Source organism: Netta rufina (genome assembly GCF_964035555.1).
Source record: "Netta rufina genome assembly, chromosome: 5".
NCBI lineage: Eukaryota > Metazoa > Chordata > Aves > Anseriformes > Anatidae > Netta > Netta rufina.
The window spans coordinates 18,626,132-18,653,126 of record NC_140128.1 but is presented as its reverse complement, the minus strand read 5'-3'; the positions used below and the strand labels follow the sequence as shown (position 1 = coordinate 18,653,126).

At 37.2% G+C, this 26,995-nt stretch overlaps 1 protein-coding gene across 6 annotated transcripts in view; it reads left to right on the top strand.

Moving 5' to 3' along the window:
* PPP6R3 (protein phosphatase 6 regulatory subunit 3) overlaps positions 1-26,995 on the top strand; it is a 58,912-nt gene that overhangs the window by 21,256 nt on the left and 10,661 nt on the right. For 4 of the 6 annotated variants that reach the window (XM_084288148.1, XM_084288147.1, XM_084288149.1 and 1 more), the window contains 18 exons: positions 3,779-4,011; positions 5,491-5,677; positions 6,390-6,527; positions 6,873-6,938; positions 7,398-7,510; positions 8,237-8,350; positions 9,038-9,167; positions 10,700-10,852; positions 12,094-12,243; positions 12,777-12,841; positions 13,914-14,029; positions 14,431-14,516; positions 17,190-17,276; positions 20,557-20,654; positions 22,688-22,742; positions 23,396-23,526; positions 24,629-24,747; positions 26,152-26,305. In XM_084288148.1, the coding sequence (XP_084144274.1) occupies positions 3,785-4,011; positions 5,491-5,677; positions 6,390-6,527; positions 6,873-6,938; positions 7,398-7,510; positions 8,237-8,350; positions 9,038-9,167; positions 10,700-10,852; positions 12,094-12,243; positions 12,777-12,841; positions 13,914-14,029; positions 14,431-14,516; positions 17,190-17,276; positions 20,557-20,654; positions 22,688-22,742; positions 23,396-23,526; positions 24,629-24,747; positions 26,152-26,305 (2,189 nt within the window). In that variant the 5' untranslated portion in view covers positions 3,779-3,784. Of the gene's footprint in view, positions 1-3,778; positions 4,012-5,490; positions 5,678-6,389; positions 6,528-6,872; positions 6,939-7,397; positions 7,511-8,236; positions 8,351-9,037; positions 9,168-10,699; positions 10,853-12,093; positions 12,244-12,776; positions 12,842-13,913; positions 14,030-14,430; positions 14,517-17,189; positions 17,277-20,556; positions 20,655-22,687; positions 22,743-23,395; positions 23,527-24,628; positions 24,748-25,396; positions 25,521-26,151; positions 26,306-26,995 lie in introns of those variants that run through there. The other 2 variants (XM_084288151.1, XM_084288150.1) reach the window with 2 other exon arrangements.

The following is a 26,995-nucleotide window of genomic DNA, read 5'->3' as shown; positions in this document are numbered from 1 at the left end:
ACAGTGAGTCTGTGTGTAGCCCAAATAACCATAAGCCAATGTTCTTGATAACATTATGTAATTTGATTTAAGATAGCTTGAAATCAAGTATTTTCAAATCTGCTTGTAAGTTCACTAATAATTCTAGTAGAAAAGATTCTTTTGTTTTTTAACCACTTAATCCTTGCATGGGCTCTCAGATGATTGTAAGTACTGATGCTGCAGTTGAAGTTAACTGTACCTTTTCTTCAATGATTTCTGGTTGATTCCTATATCTTTAAACAGAAAGCTATGTAATCGAGGGGCAATTATGTATGCTTACAGCATCTGACAAAAAACCTTTTGACAAAAGCAAAATAAGGTGGTTCTAAGTGAACAGCATGCAATAATTAAGGCAACAAGGAGAACCCTAAAAGCAATTACAACTTCTCTGTAGTGAGTATAAAAGGCTTACTCTAATTTTTAAGCCAAATACTGAAAGTCTTCTAATGAAGAGAATCATAAGAGTTTTCCTGGATCCTTGGATTTATCTCTGTTATCCTGACTATTATAGGGCTAAATTTGACGCTTCCCTGTTCTACGTAGCTGTGGTAGGCATGCTGAATCCACCTGAACTTAAATAAATGCTTAATGCTGTCCTAGTAGAACAGTTCAGTTGGAAGGGACCTTCCAAGGTCATCTAGTCCAACTGCCCGAGCACTTCAGGACTAATCAAAAGTTGAAACAGTAATGAAGGTATTGAGGGCATTATCCAAATACCTCAAACACTGACAGACGAGGGGCTTCAAATGCTCTAGGAAGCCTGTTCCAGTATTTCATCACCTTCATGGTAAAGAAGTTTTTCCTAATGTCCAGGCTGAACCTCCCCCAGTGCAGCTTTGTACTGTTCCTTCATGTTCACTGGTTATTAGGGAGAAGAGGTTGCCTCTTAGGCTTCTTTCCTCCAAACTAGCCAACTTAAGTGTCCTCAGCCTCTCCTCATAGGACATACTTTCAAGCCCTATTACTAGACCAACTGCTCTCCTCTGGATACTTTCAGGGACCTTTTTATCCTTTTTATACTATGGAGCCCAGAACTGCACACAATCTTTAAGGTGGGGTTGCACCAATGCTAAATTCAGAGGGAGAATCACCTCCTGACTGTCTGTTTATGCTGGGTTTAATGCATCCTAAAATGCCATTTGCCCTTTGGCTGCCAGGCACGCTGCTGGCTCACATTGAGCCTGTTGCTGATCAGCACCCCCAGACCTCTTCCTGCTGAGCTGCCCTGCAGCCTCTTGTCTCCCAGTCTGTACCTGTGTTTGGCCTTACTCTGTCCCAGGTACAGCACCTGGCAATTTCTTTTGTTGAATTATTTGCCACTGATAATTGCCCAGTGCTCCCTTTGCAAGGCCTCTCTCCCTTCCAGGGAGTCAACAGCACCTGCTAGTTTAGTACCACCAGCAACCTTGCTGCAGACACATTGCAGTCCTGCATCCAGATGGTTGACAAAAATGTCAGGTCTGGCCCTGGAATTGAGCCCTGGGGAATACTGCTAGTGACCAGCTGCCAGCCAGTTATGGTCCCATTCACTACGACCCATTGAGCTCTGCTGTTAAGCTGTTTCAACACCCAGCATAGCATGAACCTATTTGTCTTGAAGTTGGACAATTTGTCCAGAAAGATGCTGTGAGGAACATTATCAAAGGCCTTATTAAAATTAAGAAAGATTACATCTGCTGCCTTCCCTCTCTACACCAAGAGGGTGACCTTATCACAGAAGGAAACCAAATTATTAAGGCAGTACCTCCCCTTCATGAACCTATGCTGATTCTGCCTGATGATAGCTTTGTTTTTTAAATGCTTTTTCATCAGCACCCAGGATAATTTTCTCCCTAGCTTTTCCAGGGACTGAGATTACACCAATAGGTCTGTTGTTTCCTGGGTCTTCTCTCATGCCCCTTTTGTAGATGGGAATAACATTGGCTAGCTACCAGTTAGCAGGGACCTCCCCAGCCTCCTAAGACTTCTGGTAAATTGTTGAGATGGGTCCAGCTATGACATCTACCAACTGCCCCAGCACTTAGGTGAATCCCATCAGGCCCCACAGACTTACGTTGAGCTGATACGCTGGTCCTTCACAATTTTGGTGGCCACAGATGGAAAGTTGCTTACTCTTCCCCCAGTCATGGTCTTCTAACTCTGAGGGCTTGGCAGCCCAAGATTAGAGAATCATTTAGGTTGGAAAAGACCTCTAAGCTCATCTGGTCCAGTCTTTAACCCAGCACTGCCATGTCTAGCATTAAACCATGTCACCGACCTCTACATCTACGTGTTTTCTGAAGACCTCCAGGGATATTGACTCAACTACTTCCCTGGGCAGCCTGTTCCAATACTTCACAATCCTTTCAGTGAAGAAATTTTTCCTAATATCTGATGATCTGTCATTGCCATAAAAAACTGAGGCAAAAAATGTTTTTTCTTCGTAGTTACTTGTTAGGGGACTATCTGCCTCTTAGTTTGAGCAAGGATTAAATGTTTCTGTTTTAGGTATTGTAGGTTGTCATAAGAGTTGGTATAACAAAAGCACGGTTTGATTGTTGTCTATAAACTCTCACTTTCTGCATATCAAATGGCAGTTTGAAGAAGTGTTCTTGCTCAAATTCACTGATGTTCTCTGTTGGTAACCAAATGTCCACCCACCTGATGATGTTACTAATTTTCAGCAGTAAATAACACTAACTAAATCCTTCACACTTGGAAGATGGTTACTAAAGGAGCAAAAAATGGTTGTTTTCTCTCTGAGTACTGCTTAAAACTATGCTGTTTACAGCTGTAGGGAAAACTCTTTCTTACTGATATCTGGTATCTCTTTCAATCCACTTTCTCAAATTCTGCATTCATACAAGACTAGCTGATGCTTTATCAGAGGTTAAGTGTTGCCATGTAAAAGCCTCGTTTTAAAGGGGAGAATGGAGCAAATGCGTGTAGTGACCTTAACAAGAGTGAAGGGAAAGCAGGAGTTTATTGGATTTAAGACTGAAATATTCTTTTCTGATAGCATACCTGTCTCAGGAGCAGCTGCTTGCAAGGTGTCTTAAAGAAACAAAACTCATATGGAGTATTTTTATAAAGAAAAGTTAAATTGCTCATGCTGATGTTAACCTTCTGTGATGTTTCTTTACTTGGGCACACCGGCCTTTCAAGCATCTGCATGAGGAACTTTATTGTCCCTTTTTTTCCAAGTTTGTGGAGGGAGGTATGGTAAAATAGTAAGTCTTGCTCTGAAATTAGCTCCAACACTTTTGGTGTGTGCTGCCTGCATGTTAAATGATTATAATTCCTACACCTGTAGAGGTGTTCTCTTCAGCGACAGAGGTGGTACACTAGTGTGCTTATACTTTGCCCGTTTTATCTTCTGCCAGATCTAGTATTTGCTGAACGGGTTGCTCAGAATCTGTGGATTGGCGTGTGCAAGTTGATCAGAAGCAGAGTAGCAAGAACAAATTTATTAAAAGTTAACCTTTTATACTTTAATGCAGATCAGTGTTCTTTTCATGCAAGTAAAAACCCTGGAGCTGGCTAATTTTGAGTGTTACAATATACCCAGTAAATATTTATCAGTCACCTTTAATCAAGTCTGATTTTGAAGCTTTGTGATGATCTTTCAGTATTTACTGTTGTGTTGTTCAAGTTCTAGAAAACTTCTGTGTGTGCAGGTCCCTTTGGGGTTAGAAGCTATGAAGTACTACTATGAAGTATTTATACTGCTTAAATACATGTGTAAGCTTAATGCTTTGTATATGTTCTTCTTATCCAGACCAGCATGTTTTGGAAATTTGATCTCCATTCGTCGTCGCACATAGATACACTTCTAGAGAGAGAAGATGTAACACTGAAGGAATTGATGGATGAAGAGGACGTCCTGCAAGAGTGCAAGGCTCAGAATCGCAAACTTATAGAGTTTCTGTTGAAGTCAGAATGTTTGGAAGACTTAGTTTCATTTATTATCGAAGAACCGCCTCAAGACATGGATGAAAAAATTCGATACAAGTAAGAACTTGTATCTTAGGAAGGTAGAAAGAGGGGTGATTTACTCCAGTGTTAATTTGATAATGTTTTGAATTCCTGCATGCTGCTCTTTAGTATAGTACTGTTAACTTTTGAGTAAGCTTGTTTTGAAGGGGCTTTATAGAACTCTTTAATTAAATCATTCTAATGTTTGCATATTTTTTGAGTGGAAAACTCTTATCCAGAAATGCATCCAAAACCAGTTGCTGCCTAGAGAAAAAGTACAGAAATCAGAACTTGTATGAAGAGTCTTTTTGTTATTTTTTCATTTAAAAATAATTACATGTAGATAATAATAGATAATGTAAATAATAATTTTCATGTAGAAATAGTTGATTGAATACCCCTATCTGGGTACTATAGCTAGGTGCTTAGCCTTGTTTTGTTGACGGTTAGTAAGCTGTTTTGAAGATGCATTTTATAGCATTGTAGCACACCTTGTAAGAATATACTTAACACCGGATTGCTGGTGTTCTCCTTTGTGGAGCTAGAAGTGTAAAAATTTGGGTATGGACGTGATTCTTGCTAGATTGCTGAGAAGGTTCAAACTCACAGTTAATCTAAGAGATTGTATACAAGCACTTCTACCACTTTTGGCCTCTTTTACAGTTTTCTGTGCAGCAAGCTGCTTTTTCTTATGATAATATGTAAAAAGAAAAATAGAGTACCTTCTTATCTGCTGCAGTTCTCTGTTTTTGGTAAACCAAACCTCCACTGAGTGTTTTTAGCTGAGTTTAAAATAGCAGTGTCTTTCACTTAAAAGCCTTAAATTGCTGATGCTGTCGTAATTACCTCTAGCATGAGTGGGTGATAGTACTGCTTCATGACACAGGGCCAGAGGTACAATTCAGAACACTCAGTAATTAAGAGGCCATCAAAACCAGTAAGTTCCTGTATCTGGCAATACTAACTAGTTTTGCAGGCTTTGTTTGACTTCGGCTAGCTCAGTGAGTCTCTACACAGTTGCAACAGGTATAGAAGTATTAATCCTGAAGAGATTGATTTTAACTTTTTTAATGTAAGCCTTGTTATTGGAAAGGGGCAAACACTGGGGATGGAGCAATATTAATCTGGTACTATCAACCCGCTTAATTTCTTGGTAGCTAACTTCTTCCTCTTCCAAAAAAAGTTTTCTGAAATGAGAGGTCAATACTTGAACAGCTGGCTTTAACAGTGGATTTTAAAATAAAAGCCTGACCTTTCTTTTCCCTGCGTCCCCAGTGCTGTCCTATTTCAGCTGAAGAATGTAGTAGTCCATTTCCTAAATGAAAGAATGCAGCTTGTAGCCTGAATGTATAGTTGTTACCTTGGAGTAGTTTGCTTTTTTATTAGTGCAGAGCTATTCTTGAAAAATTGGTCAGAAACCCTACCAGGTTCTGATTTAAAAGCTGAAGGTGTACCTTCTTTGAAGTATGAGTGAATGGAGATATACATATGTACACTTCTCTTCCTTTTCCCCAGATATCCAAACATATCCTGTGAGCTGCTTACTTCAGATGTCTCACAGATCAACGATAGGCTGGGAGAAGAAGAATCCTTACTTATGAAACTGTACAGCTTCCTCTTAAATGAATCTCCTCTAAACCCTTTACTTGCCAGTTTCTTCAGCAAGGTGCTAAGTATTCTTATAAGCAGAAAACCAGAACAGGTAAGTATTTAAAGCCTCTCCGGTTTAACAGTTTCAGATTTGCCTGAGCTATTTGTGCAACAGTAACTGCCTGTGTGCCAGTGCTTACTTTCTGTCCTAGCTTAGCTTAGTATTTGCGTGGTGGTGTCTTCATTAAATTATTGTTAGAGCTGAAGATCACTGAACTGAATCAGTGGGAGTGGGTCTGATCCTTTGTGAAAGACTGTCATAAAAAAAAAAAAAAAAGTGAGAGACGTTTGTAATCCTCATCCAGAAATGCAGTGCTCCTCTGTGTTTGTGTGACACTGCAAACAGCTGGCATGGCTGACTCTGGTACCTGAGCAAATCATTTGTGACCCTGTTCTGTGTTTTTCATTTTGAAAGTATATTATGTTAAGGCTTTACTATGTCTGCTTCAATCCCTGAGCCAGGAGTTGTGGGAATTCATACAAAAAAGGAAAAATGACTGTAGATTTTTAAGCAGTTTATGGTCAGCAGCCTGGACTGGCGAGAAGGCCCAAGACATACTCCACGTAGACAGATCTGTATTGTGCCACTTTAGCTGCTATGCACTGTTTTACCTTGCCTTGCACTGCTAAGTGGCAGAAGTATTTACAAAGTTCTCATTCATTTTCTCGTTTTAGTAACTGAAAGAAACTGAAATGTACATGCTGTAGTTTACCATGTAAAATACAGGTAAACTATTGCAAGCTTCTTTCTTGTTAATTTCTAGATCGTGGATTTTTTAAAGAAGAAACATGATTTTGTAGACCTCGTTATTAAGCACATAGGGACCTCTGCTATCATGGACTTGTTGCTCAGGCTACTGACTTGCATAGAACCTCCACAGCCCAGGCAAGAAGTGTTAAATGTGAGTAAAACTTCTCAGATACCTTTGTTTGACTTGTGAACTGTCAAAAAGATGCTTTGTAACCTGTTTAGACAATTTGTACCATTGTTCACCTCTGCCACCGCAGCAGGTGTTTTGGGAAGAGTTTTCTCTCGATAGTAAATAAATCTGTTGTTTTTTTTTTAATGGTTCCTCAGAAATGCTAATTTTGCTTTTATCCTTTTTTTTCTGATGTAATGTTAGTCCTTGTTTAGAAATATCAACAGTATGATTAATGGCAGCTTTCAAACTACTTCTTGTAAATCCTTTAACTCATTTAATTCATTCATTTGGTTAACATTCCTGCTGATGTCTACACTTTTACAGTGGCTAAATGAGGAGAGAATTATCCAGCGGCTGGTGGAAATTGTACATCCATCTCAAGATGAAGATGTAAGTATTGGTCTGCTCTTTTGGATACATCCGTGCAGCAGGTTGCTGTAAAATAGCGTGTTAAAACTCTTAGTCTTACTGTTTTCTGCTTGCTTCTTTTTAATAACCTGGTTTTGTTATTTAAGAGTGTGGAAGTCTGGGGTTGTGGAGAGCTGATTTCTTCCCTCTCCCACCCTTCCTTAGGATCTGCACAGTTTATCAGGTAATCCAAGTCTAGTGCAGACTAAGTATTGTTTGGAGATTCAGCTGTAATGCTTTGCCTTTTTAATAGTGAAAATCAATTGTCTCATGACTTGAGTTTTTTTTTTTTTGTCTTGCTAAGATTTAGATATGGCATAAAGCTATTGTCTAAAATGTCTCCTGTTAGGAGACTCTAGTCCAAGCTTCTTTAATGCAGCTTTTTAATGAAGAATTCTAGTCCAGCATGTTGTTAATCTATGCTTTTTTTTTCTGTTCCAGAGACATTCAAATGCATCACAGTCACTCTGTGAAATTATTCGTCTAAGCAGAGACCAGATGTTACAAATACAAAACAGTTCAGAACCAGATCCACTGCTTGCAAGTCTAGAGAAGTAAGTTAGTTTGAATTTCTGACCTTTTCTCAGTTCATCAGAGCACTATTATTTAACTTGTGACCTTTAAAACTCTTTAGAGTTGCAAGCTTCCTTTTGCTCATGACTTCTCTTGGCTAACTGTTATCTGTGCAATTTAAAATAGCTCAGCAAGTAAGTGGAGCCCACCTGGATGACTTCTTTGTTGGCTTCACTTAAGATTTCCTCATTCTAGTGTCTTGGTTCTGCCTGAGAAATGCTAAAATATTTCTTGCGCTGTCAAAGTTATCACACGTGTAAACATGTGAAGGTTAGCTTGATACAGTGTAGAATACACATAAGGGACGTAGGCTTTGATCTCTTGTTTAAGTGAAGTTTGTTTCTACCAGAGATTTTTCTGTGTCACCTTCTTTGTTTTGCAGGTTCTAGGTTTAGGCTTACATGGCTGTATGATGTGCTGAGTCTTTTGATCTGAGAAAACTGGCAACCAACAGTACAAAAAGGGATAGTTGTTTTTTTTTTTTTTTAAACAAAACAAAAAATAGATCAAGAGAGGGAGTAGGGAAATATGATTGGGGTAGTGATGTCATAGGGGAATGATTGTCCTAGCAGCACCTGGTGGCTTGAAATAACAGACTTTATTTCATTATCCTGTTCTCTAATTTCACATGGGCAAACAGTAGCTAATTCTCTTAACAGCTGTATCCTAAAGAAGTGTTATGTCTGATGCCAATATTTTCTTTTCAGGCGAGAAATCATAGAGCAGCTGCTGTCAAATATTTTTCATAAAGAAAAAAATGAATCTGCAATAGTCAGTGCAATCCAAATATTACTGACCTTACTTGAGACAAGACGACAGACGTAAGTGTGTTTATTGCTTGTACTTATGGCTGCTTAATTTAACTAAGCTGTTGCTCAACAATAGTAAGTGAAGTGCCTTCCATGTAGTTATGACAACCATTTTAGTGGCCTTTTACAGGTGTAGTAGTAAAAGAGCAAACTGTGTGATTGTTGTTACGAGCAGTGTTATTGCACTTCCTCTGGATGACTGGTCTTTCCACGGTGTTTTCCAGAACCTAGTTTAATTGCCACATGTCAGATAAGACTGATTTCATTTCATCATTTTTTTCTTGGACACAAGGAATAGAGTGCCTGTGTACAGTGTAGTGACTGGATATTCACTTTTTTTTTTTAATTTGGGATCTTCTTATAAGTTTGAGAAACTAGTGAACAGAGGCTTGATAGATGAGTGAAGCTCTTTCTCTGCCACAAAAGAAGGAATAGAACAGCCGTAAAGTTTAATCTCAATAGCTGAAAACCAAACTGGAGACTTTAAGCATGATAAACCTAAATATATTAGGCCTAGTGTTTGGAAGAATCTTGTTCTGCTGTTAGTTCACACATGATTTATATTTGTAATCTCCTGGGTTTGCCCTCCTCTTAATTCTATTTTCATGCCTTTAAAACTGTGACACTAAGAATCATAGCTTTAGAGTTGTTCTAGAACTAGTTTGGATATTAATACTAGACTTTGCTTCTGTGTTTTAGATTTGAAGGCCATATAGAGATCTGTCCTCCAGGCATGAGCAATTCAACATATTCTGTCAATAAAAGTGTTTTAGAAGCCATAAAAGCACGACTTTCATCCTTCCATGAACTCCTACTTGAGCCTCCAAAAGTAAGTGAAATCTTTTGTTGCCAAATGAAATGAAGCAAGACTGTCAGTGTGTGCACATTTCCTCTGGACTTGCCCAGAACCCAGAGTAGATCAGCTCTACTGCATGTACCATGCACTCCAGGCATGCTGAATTCTTCACGGTTTTTTAACTGACTTTTTTTATGGTAATCAACTTATTCATGTCATGTTGTTGAAAAAGATAAATATGACATGTTGAATGAATAGGGATTTCACCTATAATGCATTTATTTTTTTCCACGCAGTTGTTACCAGCAGAATTTCAGCTGAAACATAGTTCAGTTCAGGGTGCCCTAATGTGTAGGAGTAAAGGACCTGAGCGTCAGAGTGAAAATGATCAGAAGCTTAAAGTTCAGATAAGAGACAGGTTTGGTGGTGGCGGAAACAAGGTAGTGGTAAAGGCTGTTTTGGCCTAGAAAAGATGAGACCTTAAGCTTTCAAGTGCAGAAGAGACGAAAAATGCAAATAATCTTTCTTGTAACAAGATGTACATTAAAAGTAAGGTCATAAGATACTTAGTGTTCTCTGGTGATTGGAGTACTGAGCATTTGAATAAATCATTTAGTGAAGTTATTGACTACTTTTTTAAGCACTAGTTAAATGAGCATCTTATCCATGTTCTTAAATTTTGCCTTAGGTAATTGAACTGGCAGGTTGTCTGCCACTTTTGACACAAGGGTGGCACTGGTTAGGTACTGGATGCCAAAATGACATCCAGTATTGTGGAAGATAGTACATTTCTAGGTGGTCTCTTTGTCCAAAAGTGTTTGTGCTTTAATATAGGAAGAAAGACATTTACATAATGACTTTCCCTTGCTCCTTGCATATTTGTTGGTAGATTTTTAGCTCTTAAAGTAGTCAACACCAGATTTTCTGACTGGCTGATACTTAGGTGATAACAGGTCTCATCTGGCAGCCAGCTAAAATTTTGATGTAAAAACCACAGTGCTTATTTTAATACAAGGACCTGTTAGTGCATGGAAAGAGATTCTTGCTGTTGGAAGTAACTCCTTCAGAGACTAAAGGTGGAGCTTCGGTGTGTTCTTCTAATGTTACACACAACTAAAGAAGTTTGTTTGAAATTGCTTTCAAGTATATGAAGCAATATGAAGTCAGAGCTGTTGAGGTATATAATGCATTTAGAGACTGTCTACCTAGTTGTTCTGCAAGTACTGTGGTAATGTAAACTGTAGCCGTGTACCTGGATTAACCACTGAGAAGTGTAAGTATTTCTTAATCCTTTTTAAGGTTGGATGGAATTCATCTACTTTGAACTCTTACAGCTACCGATCAGTTTTTAGTGCCATTGGTTCCATGTGGCTGTCTTTCGTTGCCCCCTGTCTGTAGAATTAAAATAAACCATGGTGTTCAGAACTAAGTTGCTTTTTCAGTTCTTGCAAGATCTTGTTCAAAGACTGGTTGCGTACACTTTTAAAGAACTATTCTCTCATTGTGCATAGCAAAAAGTTTTTTTGACAAAAAAAATAATCTTTTTTTTTTTTTTTTTTTTTTAGAAAAGTGTCATGAAGACAACCTGGGGTGTATTGGATCCACCTGTGGGGAACACACGTTTAAATGTGATTAGATTAATATCTAGCCTTTTACAGACAAATATGAGCAGTGTGAATCAAGAACTTATAGAGCTTAACAGCATAGGAGTTATACTGGTAAGAACTTTCTGCTGCCTTATCTTTGTGAAATGCTAATAAGATCTTATCTCTGTCAATGCAGATAACTTGTAATATATTTCCAACATAACTTTTCAGACTGTTTGTGTTCTGACTTCTAGTGCATTGTTTGAGAATTCCAGATACCTAATTTTACTGTTAAATTCATATGTCTGAAGCCAGTGTTTTCCTCTCATTGATTGAATTTTCTGCACCTTATACACGATTTTCTTGGAGTGGTTTTCTTAAGCTTATTTTTCATCTGTATGCTCAAGTTTTCAGCTGTGTTCAATGCTTCCATACCTTTTTATCCTTTTCCTAAGATGTTCCCTCAAAACCTCTTTCTGTCTCTTAATATGTAGAACACTAAATGGGATCTTAGCATTGCCCTATAAAGGGACAGTTTATCCTGGTAGCTTGTATGCTTAAAAACTGTTTGAAAGCAAACTGTTGCACAGCAAACTCCTAGCCTGACATTTACACTTTGAGTACTTCCTAACTCAAGCTTCAACTGTAGCAGACATCCTAAGGTTGACCAAAATCTTCAAATGTTGGCATAATTTGACAAATACCTAGCAAGACACGCTGGAATTTATACTGTAGTTTTCAAATACAGTATGTGAACCTCTGCTTTTAAGCAGAGTTGCAAAACTAAAATAGCTTTTTCCGGTCAAAATTTTGTCTCTCAGCCTCAGTTTTGTCTTGTGTAAGATGTTAAGTATTCTCATACTTAACTGCATCTAGATTATCTGAGGTAGCTTTCTGTAATAGAAGAATAAAATTGGTAGATGATGTAAGGCATCTCATTAAGGTGAGGAGCACATTCCCAAAGGGTATTGTAGATACTGAAAGTCCTTGGTGAATTCAAAAAAGAAACTTAAGGACTAAGAAGGTCATAAATAGCATTTCTGACTTGGGAACTCTCAGGGCTGCAGCTAGCAGAAAGAATTAAGAGGGGAATATCATTGCGGCCTTGTCTTTATCTGGAAGTGCTTTATTGGTTGCTCCCAGGATAAATCTATTTGGGTTATTCTCATCCTGTATGATAGTCCTTATGTTCTGATAATAGCAAGCATGAGTATTAAAATTTGTGTAGGTCACACTTTATCATGTACGATGCTACTTACTGTAAAACTTGAAGAATTTGCTTGTGTTGCCATTCAAATTACTTGCTGGGGTAAGATTTAGTTATGTTTGAAAGGACCCTGCTTTGAGTGAACCCTGTCGAATTTGTTTTTCAGGACATGTTCTTTAAGTATACGTGGAATAACTTTTTGCATACTCAAGTAGAAATCTGTATTGCGTTGATTCTTGCAAGTCCTCTTGAAAGCACAGAAAATGGCACAATTACAGATCAGGATTCCACTGGGGACAATCTTTTACTGAAACATGTAAGTTTTGTTTTCGGGAGGAGTTCGCTGAATGTTCCTCTCACCAAGGTATGGTAGCAGTTATTCTTTCATAAAGTAAGCTTGGGCTATATTTTATGTAGAACGAAGAATAAGACTCTTTTGGGTTTTCTTCACGTGTCAGTACAGGCTGTTAAACCCAGAAGTGCTGTGGAATGGATTCTTGCTGCTGTCAAAGTGAGCAAGTATGCAAGGTTGCAAGTACTTCCTCTTCTTGTTAAGAATTAAAATTGCTATTTCAGTAGTTGTACACTCATAAAATACAGCAGCTGCATTCAAAAGGAAGTTGATGTAGTTGATGATTCAAAAAAATTGATATAGGTTCAACCTTCAGGTTTCTGTTTGGGATCTGTCAACTGCTTCTGAACTTTGAACCGTTTAATGAAAGTATCTATCCTAAACCTGAAATCAATTGTCTTATAAGACATCAGGATTTGTTAAAATCAACCCTGCAATGCGTAGTAGTGTTCCACTTAACATTACAGCTGTTAAGTATACTTTGTGTTTTTTCATAGCTCTTCCATAAGTGCCAATTAATAGAACGAATACTTGAAGCATGGGAGACGAATGAGAAGAAACAGTGAGTAACTAGCGCTCTCATTTCCTGCAATTGTCTAAATAGAATTTGAGTTGCGATATGTATAATCAATTCAGAACTGAGCTGACCAAGAAATACTGACCAACGAATATTCTTGCGTTTGTCTTGTTTCATCTTAAGAACCTCTTCTCTGAAATATCCAGTATATGAAATACTTATCACAATACTGTTAGTGGTATTTGGAAGTACACTTTACTTGGTAATAAATTGAATAATTACATTCTAAACACATGTTAATATTGGGATTAAATCTTTCACACATACTGAGTCTTCCAGAGTTCTTCAGTTTCTCTTTTAGTAATGCCTGAAGTTCAGGTCATCTTTTTGGTATCACTTTAATACTTTTCCGTATCACCATTTCAGAATACAATCAAGTCTGTAATTCTTGCAGTGTATAAGGTTTTACAACTGTCTGTAGAGTTAAAACTTTATGGTATGTTTCTGTACTTGAAGATGGGTTAAGAGAATGGGGGAAAGAAGATATCTTTCTCTAGTAAGCAATTGAAAATTTTTAATAAACACATCAAAGCAAATCACATACTTGAGAGCAACGCACTTATGTAAAAGGCAGGACCTCAGCAGTGGAATTCCTCCTGAAAACGTGTGATTGTAAAAAGATGGAAGTTCCAAGCAGCTAACCCTGTCTGGAACTTCATATCAGGCAAAAAAAATCTTAGCCCTCACCTGAAAGGGTAAAGCATCTGTCTGAAGGTCTAGGAGCTAATTTTGTCTTCGTTTTGATAATGCTTTATATTTTTTCCACATGCACAAATGTGAAAGCAGAAATAATTTGTTCAGATGCTCTGTACTTCCTTGGTAGTTATATGCCTGTCGGTCTTCTAGATTGGCTCAGTGTAATCTAGACATCTGTACCTTAAGTTCTCAAGTATTTTTGTGAAACTGTAGTTCTAGAATACTGCTCTTAAATTTAGGAACTGGTAGGTTATAGGTCTTTCTTGTTTAACTTCCTGACCCTGGTAGAATGTTTTATAACAAAATATAGTAGCACAGTTGCTCAGAGTACAGGTATTTAAGTTCTTTTTCTATCTTGCAGGGCTGAAGGAGGAAGACGGCATGGTTATATGGGTCATCTGACAAGGATAGCAAACTGTATTGTGCACAGTACAGATAAGGGCCCTAACAGTACGCTAGTCCAACAGCTTATTAAAGGTAATGTTAATACTCTTAAGCTTCTTGTTGTGTCTTCCATGATCAAATTTTTAGGAAATAATCAAACTTTAAAAACGAAAGGCAGTTTCTGGATAGAAAAAGAATATTTTGACATACTCTGTTTAAAATCAGTCATCCTTAAACATGTTTGTATTTTTCAAACTTTCCTGAATTGTTTCAGAGCTTTGAACTAAATGTAAAGAGATGCTGAACTGCTTAGTTTAGACTTTACAAGATGAACTAATACTTATGTCTTTAGGAGTGTGTGTTCTTCACATTATTTCTGATTGCTTTGTTTTTTTTTTTTTTTTTTTTAAAGAGCACAAGAGAAGAACATTTAAAAATTAAGTGATGCTTTTGCTGTTGATTGTATTACATAGCTTTTTTGTTTCCTACTGTAGAGCTTCCAGAGGAGGTCAGAGAGCGATGGGAGACATTCTGCACAAGCTCTTTAGGAGAAACTAATAAAAGGAATACAGTGGACCTGGTACGTTGTGCTGGATAAAGTTTGAAAATTGCTGCTGTTTGCTTGGGCCTCAATTTTTTGTCAGCAGCACAGGCAGTCTTGCCAAGTACTTTCCAAGTACAAATCCAAGAGGACAGGTATTGAGATAGCTCAGCAACTAGATGTATTTGACACTATGGGACTCCCATTCTTTAGTTTCCTTTTCAACTAAAGCCACATCATTAATGTTTTGTATGAGAATTTTGCTGTAGCTCAGTTTGTACAGTTCATCCCAGGCAATCACTACAAAGGAAGGTATTCTTAGAGCTTCAAGTTAGCTTGAAAGCTGCTGTCTCCTCTAAGAGTACGGACAAAAACATAACGAATTGATTTAATGGTAAAGTGCTACCTGCATTCCACTGTGTGTTACACTGCATACTTTTGTTTTGCATCTGTCTTAATGTTTCTTTTGCATGCAACAACAGTGATTACATGTTTGTTAAGAGCTAAATTTAAAGTGCAAAGAGGTTTTATGTAGTCATCTTGAATGTACAGTTTAAGAGTAACCACCATATCTTAGTTTGAACTTTTAAAAGCTTATTTTTAGCTGCAGTGATTGTGAGATGGTGGAATTCAGGATCCTGAGGGTTGGGAGGAAGGTGAAAAGTTGGGTAGTACTTAAGGACTAGGTAGGAGAATATGTATCCTTTAAGCCTAAAAACATTGTACAAGACAAATTATCCATGGTTGCCTTAAGAACCACCGTGTAGTTTCTTTCTCTTAAGGAAAATCCCCCTTAGGGATATTCACAGGAAATTAAACCAAAAATACTATATGCTAAATTTAATTATTTGCATAAAGTGCCTGTGCTGCTTTGGTAGTACAACGTGTTAGAAAATGACTAGTCAGAACAGTGAGGAGCTTGTTTTCTCACCTAAAGTTGCTGAAATTTGCAGAAGTCATTTCTACACCCCTTCCCTGGCATAATTATGCAGTTTATTCATTAGGGTGGTGTAATGCTAGTTTTTTCTTTAAGGTTTATGCTTAAACTACAGCATCTGTCAGAAAACAAGAAAAATAACTCGTGTTTTGGACCTTATGTCCTGTTGGTTCCCAAAGAGAGTTTGAGGAAGAAGCTGGAGTCCCGAGCTTGTTACTGTTACAACAGCAATGACAGGACTTCTACCGCAGATTAGATAGTTAATAAGAAGCAGCTAAAACTATATAAAAACATTTTATTTGGTTCCCTACCCCAAGGTGCAATTGTAGAAGGAGTAATTATATAATGTTCTCAGACAGCATGCCTGCGGGGGTTATCCAGGGCAGCTCAAGCTGTATAGAATACCATGTAATTACACTCAAATGTGCAGACTTTACAAGAATATTTTTGTAAATACACTGAGCGATAATCTTCAGCAGACTTGGTCTGTCATTTGGTACAATGGTTCTTCTCCAGGCAGAATAAGCCCAGAGGTCATTTGGTGCATTACTATTCTTCCCACTTACTGACAACCCTAATGTTAAATTTACTCTGGCAAGTTTCCTTTGGAAATTCACTAATTCACTGATAAAATTCACTAATAAGTCAGGGCACTTCTAGACTGCAAATTGTATTGCAGGGCTGTATAAAATAAAATGTGCCAAATTGTGTGGCTTTTAAATAAGTGTTATACTAACAGAGGAAAAGGCATAAAAGTACAGTATACCTCAGGAAAGTGTTCTTCATTTGTCTATTGCATGTGTGTCCTTACTGTGGCATTGTACTAGGATATTTGTGGGAGCATAGAAAGGTGTCTGTCTTATGTGAAGCCTTGCATTTTCTCTGTTTAACTCGTCCTTTTGTGTAGCCTGGTCTCTTGTTCAAAAACAAAATTTTTAAAAAAGAAAAAGTTCGCTTGATAATTTGAATCACAAAGTTCTAGAGGTGTAAGAATAATGCAGTATAGCATTGTCCAGAGTAAATTGTCATCTATGGATTTGCTTTATACCAGTGGTCTTCCATAGAATATGTCTAAGGGGTCAGCTGTAACTACTGTTACTTTACCTAGTTGCTGTTCCAATTAAAATTACTTCTGGTGTGCTGTTCTGATAGAAAATAACTTCTTCCAAGAACATGCTCAGCCACACTGCTACCTAAGGAACAAACTATTCCCACTGGTTCTATGTCAGATCACCAAAATTATCTATTTTTAATGGTAATATTTAAAACAGCTGTTATGGCAACAATTCCAGGTTCGCTTCTGCAAATAAATACTTATTATGAAATTTTGAAGGTGCCTTTTTGATAAACTTTTTTTTTTTTTTCAAATACTGCAGATATCTATGTTTTCCTTTAAATTTTCTATGTTCTTTATTTTGGAAAGGAAGATCTGTGTATAATCCATTATTTTGGTGACTACCAATATACTTGTTCAATGTGACTTGTGGTAAAAAGAGAAAATGCAAATATTTTAAATAACCGTCCGTTGTAGTACTGGATTTTTATATGTTTAATCATTCTGAAGTACAGAAAAGCTTTGTCTTTTTTTGGTGTCTAACACATACAGGTTAATGCTACTGAAATATTTTAGGTACTCTTCTATGTGGTATAGCAGTTGAGAAAACTGCAAATAACTCAGTTTCTTGTTTAGATATGAAACTGAAGATTCAGGAATGCAGAACAAATGTATTTGAGTTTCTCATGTAATAAGTAAATGACTGAATTATTTTGTGTAGGTTACTACCTGCCACATTCATTCTTCCAGTGATGATGAAATTGACTTTAAAGAAACTGGCTTCTCACAGGATTCATCTTTGCAGCAGGTGAGTTGAAATCTTTTAACAGTGTAGTGTTCTTCTCTTAAAAAAAAAAAAAAAATGTGTGTATATATATATCTTTAGTGGAACTCTCATTTTTATCACAACCAAATACAAATCTAGAAAGTTTAAACTAACTTAGATACATGTGCACGCACACAACTATTTTACCAAAATTGGAGGTGTGGCTTTTAACATAAGGCACAGCATCTCAGTGTGCTTTTCATTTTTTTTTTATTTGATCATGCTCTTGAATGCAGAATTCTGCTCATTATACCGAAGACACTTAATATGTTAGCTGTCTGGCTGAGCTGGGCATGGTTTGCGACTTTTCTTACTAGATGCAGCAGTTTGATATGTGATGGCTTCTGTTTTCTCGAAAATACAAATTGCTTTGAAACCAAATGTGGGTTTATGTTTGGTCTTGATAATCAAAGCTTTAAAAATGTTGACTCTTACTTTGGGGAAAGGAGGAAGACTGGCTATTCATTGTTACATGTTTTTAGTTTATGGCAAAATATCACACCGTCTAGTCACAACATAAATAACTTTATATACCCATTGCTATGTGGCAACTGTACATAGCTAAATGTTCCTGAACTAAATTTCTAATCAACTCGATCACTTATTTGCAGTTCAGTATGTGATTTTGACAGCTCATTTGTGAGTGTTTCAAAGATAATTACTTATCATTTGGTTTAACAAAAGAAATCTGAAAATGTGTAAGGAAGTTTCAGATCCACCAGTCTGAAAGCTTAAGGTAAAGCTATGTCCACCTTGAAGTTTTAATGCTTTCATAGTGTACTAATTGATACAGTGTTTAATATGGTGATGTTTGGAGTATTTTTGGGATGAGTGATTAGAGAGAACATAATGAATATTATTATAGATTCCCCTATACAAAGTATATTACCTGACTGGGTTATTAACCAAAATCTTATTTATCTTTCAGCTCATACTAACAGCTAAGTAGTACCTAGTCTAAGTCTGGCTTTGGTATTTCATGCATCTTTATAGTTTTCCTATAAGTACTTGCTTATCCAAGTTTGTTTTGGGAGTGGTGGCTCAAGTTTTCAGAATCTAATACATTTTTATCAAGTCCACTGATCTTGTGTATGTAAGGTGCACCTGAATACCAACACGATAGGTTGGATGCTGTCTGTAGCAGCTCTAGTGAGAAAGTAAGATCTTCAAATAACCCTGTGCTTTTTATGCACCCCCTTAATGATCCGGGTAGTTAATCTGCAAAAATTCAAATGGTCCTGTGCTGTTGTCTTTCAAGTTTTTCACCATTTTCTTAATCTATTTTTCAAAGCTAAGTGAAATATACTTTTTTAGAGTTGTCTTGTGAAGAAAGCAAGGTACTAGACAAGACAAATCACTGATGGGAAATGCATTGAAATTACTTAAAGCATTCTCCAGCTGCACAAATTCATTAATAAAGGTAACTGGCTCTACAGCTAGACTGCTCTAAATGGGCCAGTATTTCAAGGAGGAGACAGGAGGTACCCATTAGGAAATAGGTAAAGGATGAAAATACTAAGAAACCAATTTACTTTTTTTTGTCAAATACAAGTTTTGTCTGGTCAAATTAAGTTTTCTCTTTAAAAAAATCATTCTGTCACCCAGTCCTGGGAGGGAAGGTTTCTTGTGCCACTAATATTTCATGTGCTGTCCTTCTGTGGCACTAGAAACTTTTCCTTAAGAAAACGTTGTTCTGCCCTGCACCAGTTAGTACCACTTTGTCTCTCTGAAAATATATTAGACTCCAGGACAGAACTGTCTTTTCTCAGACTACCATTTTGTAATTACATTTTATATACTGTCATAGACAATTTCTGTGTAGTGATTTTACACAGGTTTCATAATTCTGATGCCATGAACCTTGTGTCTTAATTTTCTGTTTATCCTGGTGACTGGTATTAGTGGCTGCACCTTGTGTAAGGAAGAACAGGTCAGTTTAGCTTTTCTTCACACAGGGGAAATTCACTGCCTTTCACTTGCATTCACTTCTAACATCCAGAATAGTGAAAATACTTTACAGGAAGAAGAGCTCAGTAACAAATATATATATATATAAAAAAAAAAAAAAAGAATAATGGTTTTACTGGGACATAGTAAAACAGTAATTGGTGGTTTTCCTATATCAATTCTGATATACTGATTGTGTTGGTATGAAATCCTGAAGTTCTGAAAAGCCATCTCAGATATTACAATTTAAGATCAAAATATAAAGGAGTTCCTGCTTTGGCCTAGCTTAGCACAGTAACCCTACTAGTGCCTGCCTGAGGGTTTCTCACACTCACTGACAGCCCTGCTGGAGTCTTGCTTTTTATCTCATCCTTCTATGTTCTCTCTTTTTTCCTCCAGTTTTCATAACGTTTTAATCAAAACCTGTTGTGCTTTTTTAAATATTCTCTTGTTTTCTTTCCATATTCATTTTATTTTGCTTTACCACCTTCTTCATAAGTTTTACCTATATGTTGTGTCTCCTTAGCTACCTGGGCAAGGAAATAAGGGAGCTGATGTGACAGCCATATTTCCTAGAATGTCTTAGCCTTGGCTGAATTGCACATAGAAATAACACTATTGAAAGTTCCTAGAGAATGAGTGCTAATTTAGTTCATAGTCCTGAGAAATAAAGAACAACAATTATGGTTTTGGATAGAAGGAAATGCCCATTTATACCTGTCTGCTGGCAGTTGATGCTGGCATCCTTTTAAAAACAAAACAACAACAAAAACAGAACCCACAGTTGTGACACTGCACTGGAATGTTCAATAACTTATTTTCTGTACTCTCCAATTTCTTCTGGATGTTGAAGAGACTGCTAGTGGGTATGCTTGAGTGATACTTCCCCTGATAAGCACAGGTCATGTTTATCATGTAGTTAAGTATCTATATTTAATGTACTTTTCTGTACTTTTTTTTTTTGCTGCTTATAACTTAATGTTAATATTAACAAAGTCAGTTTTTTCTTTGACTTGGTACATGGTGCTGTTCCCCTGTATCTTAGGGGTTCATCTGGAAAGGCACTAGTTAGCACATGGTTAAATGAGAGATTTAATTTTCTTATCGAGAGCTGCTATTAGACTGGCTTTCAATTCAGTAAATGTAAGATTTGTAGTCAGTGTTACTATTTAAAACTTAAAGGTTGAGACATCCTTTTCCTGTCCCTTATGTTTAGATTAGAGAGACTTTTATTTCTTTGGAGCAAAATGGGCAAATAGGATTTAGAGTATTATTAGAATCATTATATCACTGTCGTTGGTCCTGGGGTTGCCAGGCCTTTTCTGATTATCAGATGCAACAAATGACGTCCAATTTTATTGACCAGTTTGGCTTCAACGATGAGAAGTTTGCTGATCAAGATGACATCGGCAAGTGAGTATATTGTTATATTGGCTTTGATTATAGTCTCTGGAGCCTCCCTTTTTTAGTGTATTTGGCTGTGGTTCTGGTGATGACAAATGCCAGCCTTGATTGATGTGATGCAGTTGCCAGTCAGTCCTGTCTTGTACCAATTGTGTGTGTTGATAGAGTGCTCTTAGAAAACCTCCCTGAATGGTTTACATCAGAAAGTAACAGCTAATTTTTTACTTCTAATGTTCTGACTGTGCCAGCATGAAAACACAGTGCTTGGGAATAAATGATAGCTCTGCTTTTAAAAGCCATATCTATCCAAGGACTTGGCATTGTTTGGGACACTTGCACTTGGAGGTACAAAGTCAGTCATTCACATCTCTGAGTTGGCGTAGCAGAGCAGATGAGTAGCTATTCTTTTGACTATGTTCTTTTCTGTAGGGAACAGTAAAGAAGCACGTCATGAATATACCTTTGTTTTTAAGGGTGAAGCAGTTAAGACATGAGAGCATGTCTTGGTCAGGTTTTAAAAATAACAAAAGCAAGAAAAAAACAAGAACAAACAAACAAAAAAAGACAAACTGCTCTGTTTCTTCAGTTCAAAGTAAATTGATGCCATAATGGGAAAGGGTAAGAATGGGAGTTCTTAATGAAAGAAGACTTGATCCTGGTTTAATTAAAATTAATGGGTTGGGATGCAAAAACATTCAGATAAAAGAGAGTAAAAACATTACTTGAAGACTGTTTCTAGAAGGGTTTAAAAAAAATAAAATTAAGATCTTCTGTAAGACATGTTTACTATCTGATGGTTAACCAAAACTTGCACACACCTTCCAAGATGCATAGCTGCTTTTTTACACCACGTAATCTGGCAGTATAGATGAAGTTATGATAGGTGAGAAAACAGCTCAGGATATTGTTTAACTTGGCTAGAAGCAAGTGAATTTTGGCAAGAATGGGAGTTGGATTTCCTTGTAGTGTAAGATCTTGGTGGAAAGAACATGACTTAAGTAAGCAGATCTCTTGAGATATGCAGTAGGTAGTGAGTTGAATTCAACTGTAGGTGAACTGCTTTTTACCTTTAAATTCATGCCTCTTGTGTAAGAATCAATTGCAGTTTAAATTACCTGTTTTCTGGTAACCCCTGTGGTGGGTGGGGGGTAAGTCCCGTGGTAACGCAGTTGCAATTAAAATTTGTTCATTTAGATCACTTTTATCTCACTCCCTGCTTGGTGAGGATTAGAGGAAGACAGTAATGCATGCGCTGCCGAGTTCAGTGCTATATGTGACCAGAGAAAGAATATATTAACTCTTCTGAAAGTCTGGTAGTATCTTTCTACTCTTTCTCTGTTTGTTCTTGCTCCCCCAGGGATTTGGTTTGCCTAATGCTATTTTTGGTCTAAGAAACCTCTGTAATTTGTTTGCTGAATGGCCCAGTGCATGAAGAAGTGCAAAGCCTTACTACTTAATGTTAAGTTTTGGGAAAAAAAAAAGAAAAGACTTTGATTTAGCGATTGGTTTAAAAAAAGAAATTCATTTTTTTTCTGTAGGAAAAAGGTTGATATTGCAATTTTTCACTTGGTTCTTCCTTTTGAGAAGGTCCGTCTGTATGTAGAACAGCTAAATTGATTATCAGATGTAACAACTACTAACACATCTTTGCAGGATCTAAAGACACATCATGGTAGACCATAGATAAGGCATTCATGAGGCCTGCTTTTTTTTCTAGTGCATAGAAGTCCAGTGTTTGAGATTTGTGTATACCACTTCAGTTACGCCAGCTTAGGCTAGTTGCGTCCACACAGCTCATTAGGGAGTAGGCATCTCTTATTTTTTTTAAAATATTTCACAACTAGAAAAATCATGTGAATACCAGGCTTCCTTAATGCAGAATTTGACTGTTCCGTTTCATGTTGGTAATTAGTGTGTCTTTAATCTCAGGTTTCTCATTTTCCTAGTAATATAAATGAAGACTTCTGAAAACAATGCCTTCATGTTGTTATGTATTTTCTTGGTTTATTTCATACATGTGTTGTGTTTTATTTTTTTTGCAGTGTTTCTTTTGATCGGGTCTCAGACATCAACTTTACCCTCAATACAAACGAAAGTGTAAGTGTACGTTCCTGTACTCACAGAACAATTACTGTTTCAAACTTGTGTGACTGCAAAGTTTTGATGGTGGTTATATGTCATCCTTTATGATGTATAATTGTTGGAAAGTAACTACCCTACCTTATTCCTGCATTGTGTGGATTTTCAAGCTGAAGAACTTTTTTGCTTCTTCTTGTGGTTGATACTAAGCAGAAGTGCTTCTAATGTGTATGTCTGGGTTCAAGAACAAGCTTGGGTCTAATTTGTGCACTTGTTTTATGGATAGAAGCTATTTCAGACTTCCAGTGAGGTTGTGTTTAGAGACTGTTATTATAGATATTTGTTAGTTGAGATGAAATGAACATCACTATGGAAAATGAAACTGGAGTATTTGGTCGTCCAGCAATCCAGAAAGGTCTTTGACGTCATCCCTACATGCCATTCTGAAATGTGATGGTTCCTCCCAGCAATTCCTGGATGATAGTGTACTCTCAGTATGCTAGTAGTTGAGTAAAACAAGCTCCACTTTATACTTTCTTGACAAGCTTTATGTTGAGATATTCTGGTTTTAGTTTTTTTTTTTTTTCAAAATCACATATTTCCAAAATGTTGACTAACAGAAGTAGAATGATTAATCATAAATACAGATTTTATCTTTTCCCTATATGTAGGGCAATATAGCATTGTTTGAGGCATGCTGTAAGGAGAGGATACAGCAGTTTGATGATGGTGGCTCTGATGAAGAAGACATCTGGGAAGAAAAACATATTGCATTTACGCCAGAGTCCCAGAGGCGTTCCAGGTAGGAAATGCGTTTTTCATCCAAGTAGCACTATAGCGAGCCCCTCATTACTGAGCAATGTCTTCTGGTTCAGGTTGACTACTGACATAGGCTGTCCAGCATAACTAGCCATTTCCATTTGGGGGGAGAAATTAGTAGAGAGATAGCAGCAGTATCTCTTTCAGCCTTAACTTGCAGAAGATGGTATTAGGTGTCCTGTTTACTCAGCTCTTCCTGCACCTCACCTTTTGTAGCTTCTTTCCTTTTGCTTGTTCTTCCCCTCTTCTCTGTCAGCCTGTTAGCCGTTCTTGCTCTGGGCAAGGCAGTCCAGCTCCGCAACTACGTCGACCTTGCTGTCCTCTCTATGGTAGTATTGGGGTCAGACTATCTAGCTCCATTGTTATGGTTGCCCTTAATTGTACTGCGGCTGTGGACAAAGCTGTAGGTAGCTACATTGAAGGGAAGGAGCTGGTCCCCAAAACTCTTGGGGATGCATCGTCTTCCTTAATTTCTTCTGGATTTTGTCCCAGGATAGTCTTGGCTTCTCTGACCTTCCATAGTGGCCTTGAGAATGTGTGTGGCTAATATCTTCTGTACATGATAAGTTATATTGTATGTTGGTTACGTTCTATTACTGCTCTCCTGTTAATGTTGGTTGTGCTCGCCAAGGAAGGGAGACATACCCATACAGTTCAAAACCATTATGTAAGGCAACAGACTGGAAAATACTTGGATTGGTTGTTAGATTTCCAAATAAACCAAGTTATGTCGTATTGGTCTTTTAAAGAGTTTTATATTTCAGTGATTCCACTTAGTGTGCAGAGATGAATGGTCTGATTCCTTATCTTCCTTTTCCTGCCTTCCTTTCCTTTTGAATGGCAAGAGTTTTTACTTGCAAATGGAGGAAAAAAGCCCTCTTTACACGATCAAGTGGAAAAACCTTAAACCTTGTTTTTTGTGGGAGAAATGAGGGGCATGCCAACAGCTAATAAATTATACCTCCATTAATCTATCAGCAGTGATAGCTGTTGTAATTTTCTCTAGCTTCAAACTCTCCAGTATTTCATTGTGCCAAGCGTCTAATCCTAAACATGGAATGTAAACTCTCTCTTTGTATTTTAAGTTCGGGCAGTACAGACAGTGAAGAAAGTACTGACTCCGAAGAAGAGGATGGAACAAAACAAGATTTGTTTGAATCGCATACCAATACAGAGGACAAAATGGAAGTAGACTTAAATGAACGTATGTAGCTTTTCTCCCAACTATTTGAGTTACAGGAAAGTGTTACATCTAGAACTGTTACTCTGTAAGAGTTTTCCTCTTTTATTTTTTATTCTAATGATCTTAGTCATCTTTCTCACTGTAAAGACTGCTTTAATAGAGCATGCAAGTATTTGAAATTTGAATTCCTTACAAGTCTTGAGTCAAATTACTCTAGTCTCTCTAAAATTCATGTGTATATTCTTCAAGAGGAAAAAATGAGGAATCAAAAAGGGAAGAATGAAACTGAATTTACACATCTTGAAAGCCTGCAAAACTGATAGGTTATTAATCTCCAAACATAAAATATGATTCTTTCTATTACAAGTCTTTCAGACCGACGTTTCATCTAACAACGGTCTAAAAGGCATCCTACAGAAGTCAAGTTAACTTAGTTTGGTCTGGTTTCATATGTGAATAATCTTGTTTAATCTTGCGTCAGTAAACTCTTATGTGGAAAACTAACTGTTGTAATTGGCTTAAGAGTTTTCACATTCAAGGCACGGTAGACTAAATTGGCTTTACTTAAAATGGCAACATCTGTAGGTAAAAGCCCTGTGTTTATCTAGACTGTAAGGAATTAAAAATTAAAATAGAAGGAAAAGTTAAGGGTTTTCTTTTCTTTTGTCAGATTGGTGTCGTTGGCATCTGTGTGTCAAACAAGTTTTGATCCATGTGGGTCTCCTCCCATATCTGCCTGGGTTGGAATTTCTAATTGCTAGTCAGAGCTTCCTTTTCAGCCTGTTTTTTTGTATGTAAGTGTTAATGAAGAAAATGTTTCCCTTGGGTAGGTGAAGTATTTTGAATTGACCTATCCTAAGTTAGATGCTTCTAAGTCCCAGTTGCTCCAAAACGTAATATCCCAATTAATATTTTAAAGTTGTAAAAGGTTTTAAGCTTTTCTGAAACTTAGCAGTGCTGCTAGTGCATGAGAAATTAGAGATTGTCCATGAAGTTGTCTTGCTCATTTTCTATGTTGAGGAAAATGTGCATAGGAAACTGAAAAAGGGATGAAAACTCTTAAGATTTTTTTAAGTATAGAAATTAGTGTTGAAAATAATGAATGTTCTCATTAGGTTAAGGAATAAAGTGGAACAACACTTGTGATTAAATATAATTTGTGTTCTTCAGATAAGTGCCATTGATTTTTAGCTGAATACTGTGAGTTACTGTTTGTAAAATTCTGCCTTAATAGCAGAATTTCCCTTTTAGGGAATTCATTCAGTTTTTACTTATATAGAGAATTCTTTTGCATGTGCTTCGAAGTCTAGTTAAGAGTTTTGCTGCTCTTTTGGGAATGTGCCTATAGAGAATCAATGTGTTAGACATGTGTACATTCGTGTTCTTTAAATCTATTCCTAATGACCTTGCTGATGGCTTTTCTAGCACCAAATTGGTCAGCTAACTTTGATGTACCCATGGAGACTGCACATGGCACCAATCTGGATTCTGTTGGGTCTGATGTGTGGAGTACGGAAGAACCCATGCCAGCAAAAGAAACTGGCTGGGCTTCTTTTTCAGAGTTCACGTCCTCTTTGAGGTAAGAATATTAGTGATACAGGGCAAGTGGGCAAGTTCTTCATTACTAAATGTACCAGCAGCTGCTGTTTGGTATCATTAAAATGTATGTCTCTAACCAGGGCTATGTTGGTTGGCTTTTGGTGGAATACAGGGTGCATAGTGTTCAAAGATTACTGTGTGTTTAGGGTAGTATGGTGTTACTTGACTATACAAAGATATAGGCTTTTATAGGATGAGTGGATCCCTAAAGTTTCCCTTGAATATTGGTCACTGACCAGAATTGCGCTGTGACTTTTTTTAGTATAGGCTGAAGCCATGGAAGGGATGTAACTGTTGAATGTGAAGGCTGTAAAACATCTGTGATGGTTCTGTTTCGTCAATGGTATAATATAGATGATTGATTCATCACTGGTGCAGTGCTACACTATTTTGGCATTACCTGACATACGCTTTACTCTTTTGGATTAAACACTGCATTAAGAATAACTGAGGTCCTCTGTGTAGGAATCTAATAATCCCTATAGAGGTAAATTTTGAGCTGCCAAAATACTAGCAGTCAAGAACTGATTTCTTCTCCAATCAGAAAACCTTTTCTGTCTGTCTTGCTCCTCGCTTCTGTCTGGGCCTTAAACAGCTCTGACATAGAACTTACAATTTTTTCCATCATAAAGCAGTGAATTGTTTCATGTTTGAGGCAGGTAAATTGGTA